The 19,802-nt window shown below is 39.3% G+C and overlaps 1 protein-coding gene across 4 annotated transcripts in view; it reads left to right on the top strand.

The window, feature by feature from the left end:
* fstl5 (follistatin-like 5) overlaps nucleotides 1–19,802 on the top strand; it is a 107,388-nt gene that overhangs the window by 47,362 nt on the left and 40,224 nt on the right. For all 4 annotated transcript variants that reach the window (XM_057043233.1, XM_057043236.1, XM_057043235.1 and 1 more), the window contains 2 exons: nucleotides 7,992–8,188; nucleotides 10,890–11,010. In XM_057043233.1, coding sequence (XP_056899213.1) covers nucleotides 7,992–8,188; nucleotides 10,890–11,010 — 318 coding nt within the window. The remainder of the gene's footprint in view (nucleotides 1–7,991; nucleotides 8,189–10,889; nucleotides 11,011–19,802) is intronic.

Genomic DNA, 19,802 nt, shown 5'->3' with positions numbered 1-19,802 from the left:
GTCTTCTAATATCAAAACATTGACTTCATTCTATGTTTAGCAGAGGCCTTGTGACCCAGGCACATGATGGATGTGCTGGATTTGAAGTTGCTGGGCAGTGCAATAAAACACCTCTGGAATGATGGTGGAATCCAGTATTTAATAGCAACATGGAATTAAGCATCAGGCAAAGACACAAGGGGTTAAGCGTCCTGTAATAAAGGTTTAAGAACATTTTTAGGTCATTTGAAGAGGTAGCAAAAAAAATATTCCTTCTTTTATGCAACTGTAGAAGTTTGGGGTGAGTAAAGCTTCAGTCCCTCCAATGATAAAGATGCCGGACTTAATGTGTTTTCTGCAGACCTAGAGGTTTTATTAGCTGGTTTTGGTAAAAGGTCACTGGAACATCAGATATGTGTGGTGCCTGTTACAAAAAAGAAACGGTATGATTCCACCCGTCTGGTAGTAATGGTGCACAAAGAGGTCAGATGCTTTATTCTGAAACCAAGGCTTTGACAGGCTGGTGTTATCCTGGGAAGTACAACAGGATCCTGCAACATGTGGCGAGTTTTTATGTCCACCATTAAAACTTTATGCCTTTCTGTTAATGGTGATGTGAGGGCCTAATGATGGAGAAAAATCATAATAACTAGGCAGCTGTGGACTGGAAGGTTAGTGGTTTGATCCTTAACCGCTGCAGTCAGTCAAAGTGTCCCAAGGCGACGCTGAATGCTGACTCTCGATGCTGCGTGCGAGTGTGTTTGAATGGTTGCTACTTCTCATGAAGAGGTGGAACTCTGTGCGGCAGACACAGGGTGTGAGTCTTGAATGCAGCACTTGCTGTTGTCAGGTTTACTAGAAGGGAGTAATGTGCTGTAAAAAAACAATTCATTTTATTGACTTAATTGCCATAATCAGTTTAATGTTGCATAGTAAGACAATAGAGCTGATTAATCTTTAAAATTGGTGTAAATGTGATGATGGCATGAATATTTTATTTCAACATTGTAGTGTTGGTTAAATACAAAGTCCAGCACATACTGTATGATGCACATTTGACACTAACAGCGTGAGGTACTGATTAAGCTGACATCATATTGGATCTCAGCTTTACCCTGATCACTGAATAAAAACATTACTTTTGCTGGCCTTGACTTCAGCATGTGAATTGTTTTCCAGCCTCTTTCACTAATTTAAATTAGCATCATATGATAGTTTGGGAAATCCATCAACCCTTACCCATTTCAGTAAGTGAAAAAAAGCAGTTGACAAATTACTTCTCACTGCAGATGCCATCGGGGATTTGGACAGAAGCTACTGAACAGATCACTCTGTCTTAATTAGTTGGGTGGTTGAAATTCAGTGAGTTGTGTTGAATAATGTCCTCTTCATTTATAGTATAGACACAAAGAAAATTAACATTTCCTATGGGCTTTTTTTTTTTTTTTTTTAAATTTCAGTCCTGAAACACATGTTCAGCACAATCCTGCTTGACTTGCTTAATGCATGTATTGTTCATCCCTACGTTAGGCTCCATCTTATAAATTTAGATTACTTAAGTTGTGAAAATGGAGAGTCATTGAAGATGTCAGTATAGGCTTGGAATTGTGACTAACTAGAATCGAAAATAACTTTATTTGCAAACCATCCAGCCCGACATCAGAATCATTTTGTTCCTGAGTAATTGTTGGTTTTGCTTGTTTGTACAGTAAAATGAGCTGAACTATTCAATACAGCACAGAACAATCACAGATTCTTTAAGATATTTCTCAAAAATCCCTTTAAGATCTCTTCAGCCGTATGGAAAAAGTGAAGGCTTGAATTATTTTGTCAGAGCCCACTAAACAGCATCTGGGAGGGGTGAGTTGCTGGGAGTTTCAGGTAATATCTCCACCATGTTAATGATCCCCTTCAAGGTGAGCTGGAGTGGAGAGCGATACATCTAAAATCAAGACATGAGCAAGAGCCGCCGTCCTGATGAAGGATTGGGAGGGAGAAAATTACAATTGCATCTAGGAAGGAAACACAAGTGGATAAGCTGAATGAAGGAAGAGAACCTGTCTGGAGTTGTTAAACATTCAGGAAGTTGCCACTTTGTTCTCAGAGGTTCTCAACAGTTTTGCATGAAGACGCTGCTTAACAAAGTTGACAGCGCTGAGGGCTTGTGTGAGTGCAATCTTCAGAGAGGTGTTAAACAACCCAGGGAGGCTGCCATTTTCTGCTCTTGCTTAAACTTGCCATCTTTAGAACACAGCTTGTCTGTCATGTATTGTGTTTTAATGAGATGTTAGAGGTACAAAGCTATTTAACTTTGTTTTGATTGCTAACCAACTTAAGGATCACAATGACACGTCCTTAGCCTTTCAGCATGACCTGTAAGACCGTGTTATAAATGTCCAGGCAAGCAGATGAGACTCAGAGGCTAAAATGTCATAGCCACAGAAGAACAAGAGTTCCAGGACTAACTGCTGGTAGTAATTTGGAAAACGGTAATTAGCAGAGTAGTAAATGTATCTGTGACGTGTCAACCAGCTCCCGCATCACCCAGTTTAGTATCACACATTTAGAGAAGCCTGGAGCATTTTAGTTGAATAAAACTATGACTTTACCTTAAACCATAAGGATTAAGATTATGACTTTAACAGGTTGTAGTTTCTGTGGCCAGCATGAAGGCGAGGAAGCCAAGTTCTTTCTTTTGAATGTTTGTAATTGCACCTGTAAGGAGAGAGCCAAGAGAATGAGAGTTTAAGCTGTTGAATATTAATAGAATTCATATCATCTTGGGAATAGTTTCAGGGAGGAGATTGCAATCCTAGATAGCCACTTTAGAGTCAGTCAGGTGTAGCGGCACTGACACCTCTAGTTGCTCTTAAAGATTGCAATCAGTGACCTCTGATTTGGTTAACCCAGTTGTCACACTGTGCTCTCTTGATGTATCGTGAAAGATGCCTGTACTCGGAACCCTGGAGAGGCTGATAAGAAAAAGAAAGGGGGAGGGGGGTCTTGCTGCACTCTAAAGATGGGCCACTATCAGCTATTTGCTGAGCCACCTTTTCTTTACATAAATAAAATAGTAGTGCTTTTAAAGGAGGAGGCGTGGGTACAGGGGTTCACTTGTGATTATGCACTCAGCCCACAGGGGATGGAAAAGTTTTTTTTTTCCTTCTTCACAGGCTTTACTGGGGATCGACTAGTTCTTGTTTCAGACAAAAGCAGTTTGACCTGCATCGTTGTGCTCCTTAGGTGCTTAGAAAGCAGTTTTTACTGTTAGTTCTCAGCAGTATAATCATGCACTTTTAATGAATACCTGGGTGAAATGATCAGTGTATCTGTCGACACACTAATGCAGACCACCCTTGGTCCCTCTGGGCTGGGCCCAGTGCAGAACCTGCCCTGCATATATTTACAATTAATATATATCATGTAGTGCTAATCTGTTACCATATCTACCTGATTCTACCTTGACAAGTGAAGTTCAACATGATGCAATAAAGGATTTTATACAATTTTACAATCAATTTTGGGCTTAGTCTGCCACACAGCACTTAGGCAAGGCATCAATTTGAGCTGGTGTTGGGGGCTACATAAAGCCAAAATCTCCCTTTTGTCCATTTAAGCATATTTGTATACAGCTACAGAACCGGCTAAAGTGGTGCTCAACAGCTCCCAGGCAGAGATATCCGTAGAGATTATACTCTCAACTCTTCAGCAAAATTTATATTGTAGTTTTACCAATTTCCTGACAAAGGCCAGTAAAACCATTTTGTAACATTATTTTCCTTTGACTTTAGTTTGCCCAAGAAAGCAGGCTTGTTTCAACTGGGTGTTGCTGGAACATGTGCACTCCTGATTAGAAACACACCACCAGAACACTGAGCTTATGTTATAGCACGCCTGTCATGAGGTCAGCGGGCAGCTGGTGTCAGGGTGAAAGCAAAGTGTCACCAGCTTTTATTGCTCGATGAAAATGCCATTTATTTATTTATTTTTTTAAAAATGAAATCCCCTTTGAAAGACTCTTCAATAAAATACTCTCTGATAACCGGCTTGAAGCTTCTTTCTAATTCAGCAATATCAGCCCTTTTCTGTGCAATCTTTAACACTCAGAGCCAAAAGTGTTTTATTGACGGCCAATGTGGCTAACACAGCTGTTTACTAAAGTCCTCCAGTTCATGCCTTTGTCACAAAACCCTCAGAATTTATCTACAGAACTGCTATGAGGACCCAAGATGGCAAGCAACCAGGTCATCATAAAGCTTATATAGAACTGTAAGGAATCTTTTGACCTTCCTTCAAGGTTGTGGCGACAACCTGAGTGACCCTGGGTCCTCCTCACCGGGGCACAAACTGCGAAGGTGTTTGTTTTTAAATGCGGGACTTTAAAAATTCGATTTAGCAATGTTTCTTATCCGCTGAGCAGCAGCATATCAAAGTAATAGACTGTATCCGATTTATGTTGTTAAATGATATATTGATGGTAATTTCACCTTCAGAGCAGCCATGAAAGAGCCGTGATCACAGAGAGATCGCTGCCTGTTAAACCCTTTTAAGGATTCTTTTATCAATCATTCAGTAGAAACTGCAGCTAGGAAAAGGGAAAAGCCAGGAGTCTTTTCTGGTGTTCTGAAGTAACAGGCAGAGAGGTTTTTTCTTCTTTTTTTCCAGAGCTCTGTTTTTGGATGGGGTGGCTGTTCTGTTCATCCTGCAGCTTGGTCATAAAAACAGGATAACTCATTTGTAACAGCAGGTTGGCTCAAATGTTGCTGGCTTTTATCACCACAGACGCTGTGAGCTTGTTCACTGTGGTTGGTGGGGCGTCGACAGTAATGTCCTGAGCTAATGTCACTCAGTGTTGTACCTCACTAACACATTCTACCATGTTTGCTATCAACTCAACAGTCGCCTTAGTGTTTAGATTCAATAAAAAGAAACACATTTTTATAGATGTTGAAGGAACTTTAATGTGACTAATAATTAAGCAGTGGTATATCATATATTTCACTTTATGCTTAACTTCGTTATCCCTGAGTTAGTTTAATGTCCACATGCATTCTTGAACATACGAGAGTTTAGCAGCATGCATCAGTTTCCAGAGTTGTCAGTCTATAATGACACAGCTGTAAAAAAGAAGATGATTTGACTGACAACAGGAAGATTAAATATGTGCTTGTGGATTTCAGTAATCAATTTTGAGAGTGAAGCACGGTGGAAATATTCACTGAATTTGCTTTTGCCGGTTGATTGATTGGATTCTGATGTGTCCCACGCAGCTCAAATGCAATTTGGGTGGCTGAGACATCCACTGAAACCCGGGCTGAGTTGACAAGATAGAGAATCTCATCAGCTCTTCAACAAAATGGACTGGGCTGCGGAACAAAATGGATTCTGCTGGCTTGCTTCTTATTGTTTAAGGCAGCGATTTTAATTTGAGACAGACTCTAAAACCCATTCGCCAATTAACACTAAAACCCTCGAGAGTAGACCGACTCGTATCCCAGAGCTTTACATTATTACTTATCATACACACAGTAACGCAGGAATCAATTTATGCTTAATGCTAAATGCTATATTTCAGAGGAATATTCCAATATAATAAACCAATATGAATTTTACTGTAACTAGGTTTTCTTCAGAGTAATGTACATACATGTGTGCATGTGTGTCTCCATGCATACGCTCATACCTTTGACGTCTCTGACCTTCATGTCTGCTGCTTATGCCAGCAGCATTTATCATTTATTCATCCTGCCATTTGCGGCCAAGCTTTTCTGGCGCTGACACTTGTCAAACGGGACTCAGCCTCGTGATGTGCAATGCGCAACAGCCTGCCTCTGCGCTCCAGCAGCTGATAATAGACTCAAACCTGTTATTTTCGATCCAAAGAATTTGCCGTTCATACTTAAGTGTGCGCTGTAACACCAGAGCAAATTCTTTTTATAAATTACTAGTTTTTCTAGCTCATTTAAAGAGTAAAGCCTTCAAGTTAAGTCCTTTTTATGTAAACTGCAGTTGCGGGAAGGATCCATAAGCGCACGGCTCCTGCGTCTGTCAGCAGTCATGTTCCTCACTGATGCATTGTTCCATAACACTGTGCTCATAATATTTCATTGTCACCATCTGGTCCAAGCAGCTCCCTTAGACATCGCAGGTATAGATCTAGTGCAGATGGTGCACATCTTTATCACAATTTGGAAGTTTATGCAACACGGCTATTAATTTCTTTGACCTCCTTCACAAGTTTTATTTTCTGCAACACAACTAAATCCTTTCCTAGTGATATACGCTAACCGCTTTTGGTGGTGGTGCCATAACAGCTACACCATTGCATTCCTTGTAAGTGCTCCATTGGAAATGGAGCTGGCATGTTTTGAGGCCTGAGAACAGATTTATGCTCAGTTGTTTGGACATAAGGCATTATAACGTGTAGATATATACGTGGCAGGAGTGTTTATTACAGGCTACCTCACTAAATCCGTACAGTTTGAGATAATTAGTGACTGCATTGGTCACTCTAAACTGCTGTTATGAATGAATATATTGGTGTATAGCCCTTTATTTCAGTGTTGTCAACTATACCTCAACCAGTTGATGCAGAAATATGTGTCAGGACGGTAACTGGTGACTGATGCACGGACGAATCAATGGATTCAAACCAATGTACTGTAATTAGAAAATCAGTTTAATGTAATACACGTCACACTTCAATGTCTGTGACTGTGACTAATCTGTGTAATACCTGCATCATTTTTTTTTATCAATAACAGTAGCCCAGACATTTTAAGGTCTTTTTTTTTTTAGCTTTATTACTTACAAAAGTGACATGGTAACTGATCTTTTGAGTCATCTCTTTACTCAGATCGTTTGTCTATATATAGAAGAACATAAGAATTCCCCAGTTCAAATTGAACTGTGGATTGACAAGGTCACATTAAAAAGGGATGAAGAGGAATTGATGCCTCTATAAAAGCTCATTGGTTAGGAAGCATATCTGAGCCCCTTATCCCCTGATGATGTTTGCTGTCAGGGTCGCAGCGAGTGTTTCATCTCCCTGATTGCTTAAGTTGCTTCCCTGGAAGAATGATGGCAAAAATGAGATCGTAGACATCTGAAAATGATATGTCATTGGTTCCTGGGGTTTGTTCTGATTCTGCTTAACCAGTCATCAGCTCTCAGCAAGCACCCGGTTCTGCTGTGTGGAGATCTCATTACTACGCTCACTAAGTCATCCAGCCCTGATCATCTTCAGCCAAGTTCATTTGCCTTACAGAAGGCTCGATTCTGAAAGCTGTCTTATTATTTTTATTATTAGTAGTATTTTCATTATTATTAATATGCTCATTAGGAGTTTCACTATTAATGTTTTCAAGAAGAGGTTATCGTGCCATCTGATGTGCCAGAGATAGCACATTCCTCCCCTGAGGTTTGCAAATGAATCTCAGCGAACAACAACTTTTGTTGTTTCTTGCGAGTTGTTCGGCACCAACTAATATAACCGTTCTTAGAAGCGAAATGGTTCCACCATTCAGATGTTGATATGACATGTCAACCTGTAGTTCTACTCATTAGTTCCTCTTTACTGTGACACCACTGTGGTGCATCTTTCATGTAGTTGAAGTTTTGATCCAGAGTCTATTGTTGTGGTTTGTAAATACACCATCTTGTTCTCAGTCGCTGGCAGGGTAAGCTCTTAATACTCCATGGATTTTTTTTTATTTTATTGTCAGACTCTGTTCCTTTTTGGAGGCAGGGAACAACAGTGCATCTGTCACCATTGATGCTCCTCTCAGAAGAGTAATCCCCAGCGTTAATTATTCTAATGCCCCAAATCACCTTTACGCCTGAACTATTGTGAGTGTTTAAGTGAATTTGAGCTTTCCATCGTGTTGATTGACTGATATGACAAACACCCCCGTCCTGTCATAAACTCAGTGCTTTTAATCACCTTTGTACATGTTTTGGGTTTATGAAAAATTCTCTCAATCTGTCACTCTTGTCATTTGCATTCCTGCTAGATGACAACTGCAGACTAACTGACTACCGCCAGCTGAAAACCAAGATTCTGGATCTGTATGATAAGCGATACACAGGTTCCAACGCCCGCGGTGCCCACAAGGACAACATGGCTGCCAGGAAGCAACTGGTTGACGATATGTTCAAACACTTTGACGCAGATAACAGCGGCCGAGTAGACGACAACGAGCTCTCACAGGTGAGTCAAAAATCAAACTTTACAATTTCAACCCAGATGGAGTTCTGAAACAGAAATTTAAATATCTCTACATTGAGATTTGTCACAGTCTCTTAAACACGTCGTAACATCAGTTATCGTTTCGGTCAGTCAGCCGACCATCACCACCACCTGGAAACACAGCAGGTTTTAAAGTTGCATAACAAAATTACTCATTTTTTAAACACCATTTGCATTTTTTAATCTTTAAAAAGCGCAGGGTCGGTTTTCTCTAAAAAAAAAAAAAAAAAAAATCCATCGAAAAGAGACTGATTCTGCTACGACGTCGGCTGCGATGGTGGCTATTTTCCGACTTTTACCCCTCAATCCTGTAGCTGTGCCGTGTGCCTCCAAGTGAGCCTTTTGAAAAGCCAAGCACGTCAAAAGGGGCCCCGTGTGTTCATAGGATGTTGCAGCTCTTGACCAGCATTGCCATGAGGAATGCTGGGAAAAATAAGCTTCCTTCAGCTGTCAGGCGAATAAAAAACATAGCCTGTGCTTTACTCGTTTTTCAGCTCGCAATGGCTGCGTTAATGTAAAGCGTTGAAATAATTGAAAGCAACCTGCAGTGGGACGAATTCTCAGGTGAGTTTCCTGCTGATTCAGTTGGATGTCCCATCTGTCCGCGGGTCACCTTGGTTAGCCTTGTTAGTGCCCTCTTCGCTGACACAAACTCTTATTTACCAGAGAATAATTTAAGCATTTCTGAGTTCCAGGCATCCAACTAAAGCCGGAAAAATTATTGCGAGCATATCTGTGCCTTATTTACATATTTTTACACAGCCAAGAGAAATCAATCAGTCATGGCTGAAAACCATTGTCAACAAGCCCTGTTGTCCTGTCCTATATGGAATATATTGTCAAATTGTTTGGAATATAATTTCCATATGCCCTTTAAACCTAGTGGAAATTACTCTGAACTGCTTCTTTGGGAGGGTTCTGTTTCTCTATCCCCAAAGTTTTATCACAACACTTCTGGCGTTTCTGACATGTTTTAATATTTAATATTACAGGTTCATTGTAAAACATTGATTCACATTCAAAGGGAGAACAGCAGCATTTCTTTCTGTTTAGTGGATTTACACCTAGATCATTTTTTATCATGTCTGGAAGTACAGTAGATCTATGAAAACCTTTATATTTAATCAGTTTCCCCACAGTGATGTATAAAATATTAAATGCAGAAAGCTGCTGGTGTGAGAATAGAAATTGTAGAATTGTAGAATAGAAATTAAGGAGCTACAGACTGTTGCATACGAAATAAATTACCTTTCAAAAGGATGGGTTTGAAATATCATCCTTAATGAATATTATGTCAGATTCACCCAAACTGATCTGCGTGGGCAACCTAAAGGATTTTCTTGATTGCAGTTGGTTTTAGCAGCTCGGGAGAATTTCGCCTTCCTGGCTGGAAGATAAATGTGGAAAAGGTGTGAATACACCTCTCAGTACACCACGTAGGCAAACTTCACTCTTATCAGCTGAACACACCACTGCCGCCATCATTCCCCAGTGCTCTCTTAGCTCGGGGACCATTGTCTGATCTCATTATTAATTCTAGGATGAAAAAGATTGACCCTGGATTCACAGGGTGCGTGAACATCATGAGACAGGCGCAAATGTCCCTGGCCTTTAGGTCACTGGTGCCCTTTTTAAAAATGGCAAATCAAACAATATTCCCCAACCACTGGATGTAATTAGACCTTTTCTGAAAAAGAAATTCTCTGCCCGATTTGGAACATTTGAAATACTGTATAACCTACCTATTTACTTTCTGGCACTCCCTGTAACCTACCAACAATTTTCTCACACTGTCGATCTAAATTAGAGTAAAAGTAGCCTATAGTTATCTTATCACTGATGTGATGGTTCATTTATTTATTTCTGTGCTTATAAATCATAGAAACGTAACAGCAAACATGTACAGTAGCCCACTAAATACATTCATTTTATTTAGAGAGTAAGGTTATATGGTTTTTAATATTCATCATCAAAAATTTTAAGTGGTCCAGAATAGGGCCCAAGAGTCAATAAGGTTTTTGATGACTTTCTGATGTTTTCTACATTTTTGATGAACATGTTTTGTTCCTTAGGTGTAAAAATATGTGAAAGAAGAGGAAAACAGCAATTCTTTGCAAAAGAATGCAACTAATCCCTGACACATCACTTGAGGGGGTGATTTTCTGTGTCTGTGACGCATTTAGGCATAAAGGTGATGCTGTATTTTTTAAGTCATCCAGAAAGGGAAGTGCACTGATCCAGCGGCTGAGTCATCATCTATAAATGTGTCTGTTGTGATCAGTATTTTGACAGCTGATACAGCCTGATGGATGGTTCAGAGCTGAGGGCGTAAAGCAGGATCATGCTGTAGCGGGATGGCGGTGATGATGAAATCCTCCACATTGTGAGGGGGGAGGGGGTTAAACCACTTATGGTGTCAAAATCAAGCGAGCCTTTTTGGCTGTGAGGAACTCGATAAATACATATTTATCAATGAAACTACACACAAACAAGACTTGAACATGTTAACACTGGTGAGATGATAATGAGTGGACTTTAATCTCTGTTCAAGCATTTAACTTCTTCAGTTTATTCATCAAGAGTGTATTTACGTCTGCTAGCCAGTTGGATATACATGTTGAGAACGCTTTTGTAAGCGGACCTGAACACATTGTCATTAAAGGTCATCAAGCAAGAGGGGCTCTTCAAGGATGTGTCCGAATGCACGCTGTTCGACCTGCTTAAGTACAATGATGTCAACGACGACGAGCACCTGACTAAAGAGGAGTTCTACACGGCTTTTGGTGAGTTTTAAGAAACATATTCCTTTAAATAAGAAACACAAAAGAAATCATTGGTAGGCTTCACAGGATAATAATGGGGATAATCACCACAGGTTTTCATATGAATAACCCCCACAAATGATATTCTCACCTGATACACTGATTCTGATTGGTGTAATTGGAAGAATTAGTAGTAATTATTAAAGAAACTGTAGTTTCTCAGCCTTTCTTCAAAACTGTGGGTTGATAAATTGTGACTAGCATTAATCGGAATGCTGCCATGTCTGAATCTTCCTGCTTCTTGCATCATTGTCCTCGTTGTCGTCCTTCCATTGTTTCCTCCTTATCTCTGTTTTACGCTGTCGTTGTGTTTGACATTTTCAGACATCTCAGAATCCAGAACAGAATATTCTGACATTTGACGGGCTCGGCATATTTAGCAGCTGCAAGGAATTCATAATCAGCCATCTTATCTCGCTGGCCCTTTGTCTTTAAAGCACTCCTTCCAACACACAGGCACAAAGCAAAAGAAAAAGTGAATGAGTCTCATTTTCTGCATAAAATACGAGAACGTGTGAGCAAATCCCTTCTGGCAAAACACAAAAAGAAAGCACGCCCAGTCTACAGTGACTTGAATGCATTTCTCTGTCCCAACTCTTTTTTTTCCCCAGTTGTTAGATCTTTTTTTTGCAAGCTTCCAGCCTAAGTCATCATAAGGAAATGGGATATTATGCTCTTTTTAATTTCTTTTTCATCCTTATATGCCACTTCACTTATTTAGTAAAAAAGATCGCTTGGAAAATATATAAATGAGTCTTACATAAGTTCTTTTGCAGCTCTTAGCTGTATATACTTAACAGTAAAGTAAAGTCTCTCAACTTCAGCCAATATTTTCATGCACAGTGAAGCACAAAGAGCCGGCTGACCTCTTTACACATTATATGTTTGTAGATCACTGCACACACTGATATTACTGATGTGTAATTGGTGTGTTTAGATTTTATGTTTTCATCATTCGCAGCTCTGTTCAATGATGATGTGTGTGAATTACATTTGATGAAGAGAAAAAAGTACTTTCTTTTTAGGTTGTTTTCATTTCATCCAATATTAGAAGTCAAAAAACAGTTGTACTCTTCTGGCAGACTAGGAAGCCAAAAAAGGCTCAAAGCTGCAGTGAGCGCGACATTGATTCCAGTGATCATACAGTGTCTGTATTTGATATTTGCAATTCATCATACAAGCCTCTTCGATGCTTTTAAGCTGCTAGTTAATACCATTTGTATGCAGGGCTGAAAGTATTGCATTCAGTGGACTAAAATCCTGACAATTAAGCTGATTTTGTCTACTTTTTTATTTAATTACACTTACTTGCGTTTCCAGGTGAAGCAGTTACCAAGTAACTGAGTCATTTATTTGATTTCTGTTCATTTTCACCAACACTCACGTGTTCTGGTGGATTTATTGATCTAAAACTGTCCTGTTTTTTCATTCTTTTGGAATTGGGCTAATTTAGTGTATTTACACTGAATAACTCAATACTGAGTTGAAAATGAATGACTTGTTTACAGAAAAAAGAATTAAATTGTTTAATGAAACAGAATATTTCTAGAATCATAAAGAAATAACACCCATTTTTCTGTATAAAGCAGAAATAAATGAAGTAAAAATATCAAATACATACTTTTATGCATATTTAAGTAGATTTGTGGAGTTTTTTCTGAGTAAAGTTTTCCAAGATTCTGTTGGACAGTAGGTTGGATTTTAGTGTTTCCTATGACCAACACAACACACAGTGCTGGATATGGCCAGGAAGTCATCATCTGAGCAGAGTCATGTTGGAGGGTTTTATAAGCCATTTTAGCTCAAGGGTAATTGGTTTGAAATGACACTTGATGTAGCAGATCCCGCACAAGTGGATAGGTAGGGGTTGTTCGGGGAAACATGAAAAGCCAGTGATTTATTTAAAAAAAAAAATGCCATTAAGAGGAATAAATGTATGTGTGTGCTGTGTTTTAAGCAATTTGTCCAAAGTAAGTGATGAATCATTCAGTCGAAAGAATTTAAAGAATTGCCATATCATCACTATTTATATGTTGCAATGCGATGTGCAACCTGCCCTTAAATCACCTGACATTTATTGGTCTCATATTCAGAGTGGCTGCTAATTGAGAACGCATTAGTTTTTATTATCATGTTATTGGATCGACTACAAAACACAACTCAATCAGATTTACTGAGCATAGCCAATCGTTTTTATTACCTTTTATTTTCCGCAGTGCTACGGCCACATTTTTAATATGTTGGACTAGTTGCACAGCTGCTCATTTAATGCAGTTGCAGGAAATCCATATGAAGTCAAGTCCTGAATAAACTGGTCACAGATGTGTCCGGCAGTGGATGAAACTAATATGGACACTAAATTGCGTAGATATTTGACCTTCCAGCATGCCTAATGCATGAATGCATGCCAGTAATGCAGTTTTTCATTGCCGATCACGTATAGCTGATAAACTATGTGTGACATAAACTGAACACCAACATAAACTGGTGTCTTGTTTCAGTTTCTAAATCAATATGAATAAAAAAGAGACACTCGTTTATTCAATGATTAAGACATTAGTCATAAATGTGCAATAATCATTACAGTCAGAAAACTTATCATTTATTTCTTATAATTAGATATACAGATATGGATGATGCTGGTGACTCGATTGTTTGCCATAGTTGAGTAATTTGGTAAACACCAAGTGCCTCCCGAGTAAACAGATAAGGTGTAATCTGTCAGTAGTGATATGGGCTAACGCAACAGAGCATCGACTGTCAATCATTTAATATAAGATAGAGGAGAGAGAAGTGAGTGTCCTTTCAGCACAAAGTGGCTCAGAATTTATTTCACACAAGTTGAAGATTTCTCCTAATAAATCACAATTTTTAAGTCCTCATCTGAAGTGTACACCAGGGGTACTTTAAAATGCATTCACTGTGCAATAAGTCTCTTGCAAACCAACATAATGGTTTCTGATGCACTTTATCACCAGCCGTAAAACATTATAAATTTGAATGGATGCTCTGGAGAAGTCATAAAGTCATAAACAAGACATTGACTGATGGGACTACGTCAGCCAACAAGGACTTGTGGTGTATTGGTCCACATGCAGTAGTTTACACAAGCCTAAAATGTACACTGATGAGCTATAACATTAATACCCACAAAGGGTTCTGGATAGTCAGCAGAGGTCCATGGACAGAGCGGTTGTAGAGCCATGATGGGGAGCTATGAAGAAGGCGATGTAAAGGCTTATCAGCATTTTAGAATCTATAAGATATGTATATGAATAGAGATAGTCACAGAGCATTTTACATCCTTTTATATGAGACATAGAATTCATTACTATCTGAGTATTATCCATAGAATCAACTGGGTTATAATGGCGGCACAGCTTATTCCTGCAGCTGTGTTATGATTGCAGCATTTTAGTAAATACAATCTAGTAGGTTCGTCAGAGCTGTCTAAAGAATCAGAGTCTTTGAGTTACGTTTCATAATATTCTGTTCACAATGGAAGGGGGGGGGGGGGGTTGGAAGCGCTAGGTGGGAAGCTGAAAAAAAAGAAACGGTTTAAGGAGAAACAGATGTGTCGTTAGTTCAGGATGGTTGTTGTGAAAAGCGATGCAGATGCTTTTCAATCCATCTGCATCTTATTTTTTCCCCCAACGACTCTTCCGTGCAGCATTTTTCCTTCCTTTACACGTTGTTTCACTGGTTTTCTGCAGCTGTGCACCCCAACAAAACATGATCGCTACATTACACATTTGAGTGTTGTGCTGGAACGAGGCAGATAAATCAGCATCTGTGCACTTCGCCAAAGTAGTCGAACAAAAGGTCATGCGTGTAATATTTCTAACAATGAACAAAAAAGCCCAGGACCTTTATTTTAGAATTACCATTTGTCATGTTCAACAGAGGGTTGAAAAACACAAAATAAATATAATAATTTTCAATTTTTAGCTAATGGAGACATCTAGTTGTCCCAGCGAGGTGGAGGGCTGTTCTACATGCACTTGTCTGTAACTGTTCATCGATTTGTCTTTTCACCACCGACTGTGTCCCCTGTCTGATGTCACAGCCATTGGAGAAGCCATAAATCAGCCCAGTATTGTATCCCCTGATGTTAAACTGACCTCCACCTGTTACACTGGCTGTGTCTGACCTCCACCACATCTTCAGTCATGTTCTGTCCGCAGTTCAGTCCAGATGCCCTCAGCATTTTTTTTTGTTTTGTTTTTTGTGGTACAAGGTCATAGTGTGGAGTCAATGGCTCCTTTTCTCATTTAGCTAATTATTCTGTCCTGAAACCATTGAGTAGATAGTACAATGCGGCATCTTGTGAGACATCTAACTACTGAGGGATCTTCCAGGATCTTCTGTAGTTATTGAATTGCCCCCTTAATTGTACTTTTTCATCAAGTTGACCATTAGAGCCCATTTAGATAGAACATGTGGAGGTCTTTTTTACTCTGCTGATAGTTTCTTAAGTGCCTGGCTATAAATCTTAACTACCGATCTACAGAAAGAACACAGAGCCAGAAAATACAGTGGGTAGATACCTGCTGAAGCTTGAGTGTGATTATCTTAAATTCAATAACTTTAGTGTTACATTGGCTCCAATGATAAAATCAAATTTGCTTTAGCAGCATTGCCAAGTTATTTGTAATTTGCACATTTGTTTGTTGTAGAATCTCATTATTTGCTATCTAAAAGAGTTAACATTTGGTGGGATTTAACTATTAAAGTCATGAAGATTATAGAGGAAAGAAGCTGATACCAATTATTAGAGCACAAGAACTGAGTCAGTTGGAGAAAAAGTCCCTCACTGTCCCTCATTTCTGGTTTCAGCATTGGATATTATTTTTCTTAACGATAAAACACCACCTCCGTGACTCACGTCCTCAGATTCTGTGAATATAATGAGAAATAAAACGTCTAGACTCCTGCTTAAAAAGGCTCCTTCCATTAAAACGGTGCACTTCTATTCAGACTCTACTTCAACAATTAATTGACACTCAGAGGTTGTTATTTTTCAAAACCCTGCTGATTATTCAATAAGCTTTTGGGAAAAGTGCAGTTTTAATGGCTTTATTAGTACCCTAACATTTTGTTGTATGGCATGAATGTATTAATGATTTAAGGAAGCTCGCTCCAAATGAAGCCAGAATTAGTTTTGTTTATTTTTGAATCAAAATCTACAGATTTAACAGGGCTGATTTTTGCATTTTCCAGTGGTTCATGAGAGTCTGATGCTTTTATTTAGTCACCACTCTATCAGTGGTGAAGCTGACAGACTTAAAGAGCTGTGCCTCCCCCCTGCATATTCTTTGGTCCCCGACATGCATCTATCTCTTCAGTCATGTGGTGCTGAAAGCAGTTGCAGAGTCATGCTCACATGCAGCTGATGGGTCTGGTTTAAATTCACAGGAAGAACAAAGCACCACTTGCAGAATATATTCTCACAAAGATGCTCAAGCTGCTTTTCTGCCTGTCAAGACAGTTCAGCAGCTCACTATAAAGACAGTCCTGCAAATATCCACTTTTCTCAACGTTTACCGTGTCTTCTCATCAAGTTGGAGGCGTGGGAATGCAGCATGTGCAAGCGTGTAACTACTGTAACCTGTTTTAAAGCTGATGCTGGCAGATTGTGGGGTTCCTTCTGTATCATGCCTTTTAATTATGATGGGCGATGTTGGCACATCTTTGTTAGACAGACCAGCCTCAGCACACAGATAGTCGCCCCATTGGGGAGAAAGATCCTCACTCACCAATAAACACTGAATAAAAAGGAGATGAGGCCATGTGATGACGTTTCCAGCCATGCAAGCATACGTGCATGGATTACGAGTGACTGCTGGCTCACGTGCGATAGCTCAAGTATTCTGATTTACTTGTTGCATTGAGATAGGGTGATTTTTCATGAGTTGTTTTCCACAACGTAGCTGTGATAACAATTAATCCAATTAGAACTCCTCGTAGGCTGCGTTGCATACTAATGCCTGCTGTCTCTCAGGATCTCTCCCAGCTGCTTTCAAAGCAGACTTGCGGCTGATCAACCAAAAGTAATGCAGGCCATTTGTTACATTTAACTAAATCCCAAGTTCCTCCTACACAGAAACGTTGAAAAATTCTTCAAAGTGCTCAGATCAGAGTGGCAGCTTCACGTACAACCTGTCAACATGTATTTCGGCAAGAGTTCCAAGGTGCTTTTAGGGGAATAATATCCTAAGCCTAAATGATCAACCTGCAAAAAACATTGCTTTAAAGTACAGATTTGTGATTTGGTTATTTGTGACAACGACAATACGGTTGTTTGCTTTCCTGTTCTCTTCTGCTTTTCTGCTGGAAATATCTTGGATGTATTAGTCCGTCCATGTACGGTTTAAAAACCCATTAACAGCTGCACTCTGTAGAATCTGTGCTTTCATTGTCTGTTTTTTTAAAGCATTTTTCTGCTTGTAACCCTTTTGACTATTATGCATGTGTGCAGGTGCTGTAAGCAATGTACAATGAAGACTTGGTCTGCACTGGACATTGAGAGACAGTTGGTTTAACTGATCATTCTGTTGTACATTGACACAACTTATATTGTAATAGCTGTTTATTCTAAACAAAGTTATTGTATTCATTGTGCTATCATCTCGTCTCCAGGTAGTCTGGCATCCATTCAGTCATTTTCATGCAGAGACTGTAAACATGGACAAGTCTGAAAAATGTTATTGTATTTTATGTTAGGAATGAATTATCATGACATACTGTGGTAATGTTTGGTTAGGCATTAAGATGTGCTAAATGAATTGGCTTAAAGGCAAGGAAGATCATCGAGCTCATCGAGTTCATCATTCAACAGCTAGAAGGACTAAACCATAGGCAGTACTTTGCTGAAGGACCTAAATATATCAGACATGTTGATTCTTACAATAAGTTAAAGTCATATGGAATCTGCATCAGTGGTTCCATGGATGGATTTTCATCCAAAATATTTTTGGTTGAAAGCTGTTGACAGCAACCCACGCGTCATAGTGGGCTACTTTATACAGCCCTTGGAGGAGTTTGGTGGCTGTCCTCGGACTGGACAGACGCAGGAACCCTCTTTCATTTAGCCTTACCAACAGTCCGACTTTGTTGACATTAGACTCGCCATGACAATAATAACAAGGTTGCTCATGAATACGAAAGCAGGCTATAATTAGGCTACCTTTATTCATGAATTATAAACGGCATAACCTTAAAGCTGACGGTTCCACATAGACAACCATCCCAATATTGAAGATTAATTATCTCATGGTGACAGATTCCTTTTAATACCATTTCATGAGAGGGGTTCCATAAATGTAGAATATATAGTATAAAAAATAGGTAATATATATGTAATAAAAGATAATAATGAAACAAGAGAAAGATCATTTTTGGTGCAGAATTTGATGGGATATGAAAATATTTACCCAAATTTAAGGGTAATAACACCTTATGATTGCACACTACAGGATAAGGCCTTTAAAACAGACTCACAATGGTAACATCCCTCCATTACTGACTAAACATACCACACCACAGAGAGCATCAAAATTGTTACATTATGTGGAATAACAAAAATTATCTTGATTTTTTTTTTATTTTTTAAATGGCTTAACAAGCCATGGCCTCACGTGGTGTACCTTATTACAATATAGATTACTTTTCATACATGAGATCACATCATTTTCTCTTTGGAAACAACAACAAAAAAAATTCTGCTGGAGAAGATGCTGAAAACAACTGAATGCCCAAATATCTATATTCCTATTCAGCCTTCTGAATATTCAGGATTCAGCTCCTTTATTTGTCCCACACAGGGAAATTTACAGTGCAACAACAGCAAGAGCATGCAGAGAAAAATAAAATAAAAATAAAATAGAATAATATTGCGAATATACAAAGAGGATGTGTATATACAATAATCCAGGTAAATGGATACTCAGCCCCTGTATACCTGTACATAGTACACAGGGTGAATACAATATACATATCAGAATATATATAATATTCAGTCTGTGGTTTGAAGTGTGACCTTTTAGTGTGAGATCAACAGAATGTTTTTGAAATTTTGAAATGTTTGTTGGTGCATTTTGGATGCATTGTGGAGACTTTTGGTTCTGGTTGTTAGAGAAAGAGTGCATTTCCACTTCTGTCTCCATCAAACATTCACGCCATGTATGTTAGGAGAAAGGGAGACTTTGTTCCTCTTGTTTGGGGAGTGAGTTTGCACAAATCAGCTGTCCAAGATCAGACAGCGTTAACATGAGTGCATATTTTGTTCTCCCTTTATTTCCCCAAACCTTTGAGCTATCGCATATGGGCCATGGATACTCGGCATCGGGGAGAATACTTTTATCTCCACTTCAAAATGTCGAAGTCAAAGCAGTTGTGGGTACGTAAGTGTTAAGCCCCAGTAATACTGAGCATGTAGAGGAGGAGTGTGCTGGAGCAGTGAGAGACTTGCTGAAGAGAGACGGGGCGAGCGAGTATGTGTCTGAGCAAGGGAGTGACAGAGCATGATAGAGGATGGGGTAACGGGGTTGGCTAAGCAACCTTGGTGCAATTTGTCTTCATGCAGCCAGCTCCTTGCAACATCTTGCAGTCTCATGCTATTTTCCTTGACAAGCATGTTGCCTCCTGTGCGATGGGTGATTTACCTCTCGCAGCAGAGCTGACCAACATTCCATTCTGGGAGCAGAGAGAGTAAATGAAAAGACTGGACTGACTGTTAATCACTCATTACAGGG

This window comes from Takifugu flavidus, chromosome 9 (assembly GCF_003711565.1).
Source record: "Takifugu flavidus isolate HTHZ2018 chromosome 9, ASM371156v2, whole genome shotgun sequence".
NCBI lineage: Eukaryota > Metazoa > Chordata > Actinopteri > Tetraodontiformes > Tetraodontidae > Takifugu > Takifugu flavidus.
This window is presented reverse-complemented; position numbering and strand designations above follow the sequence as displayed.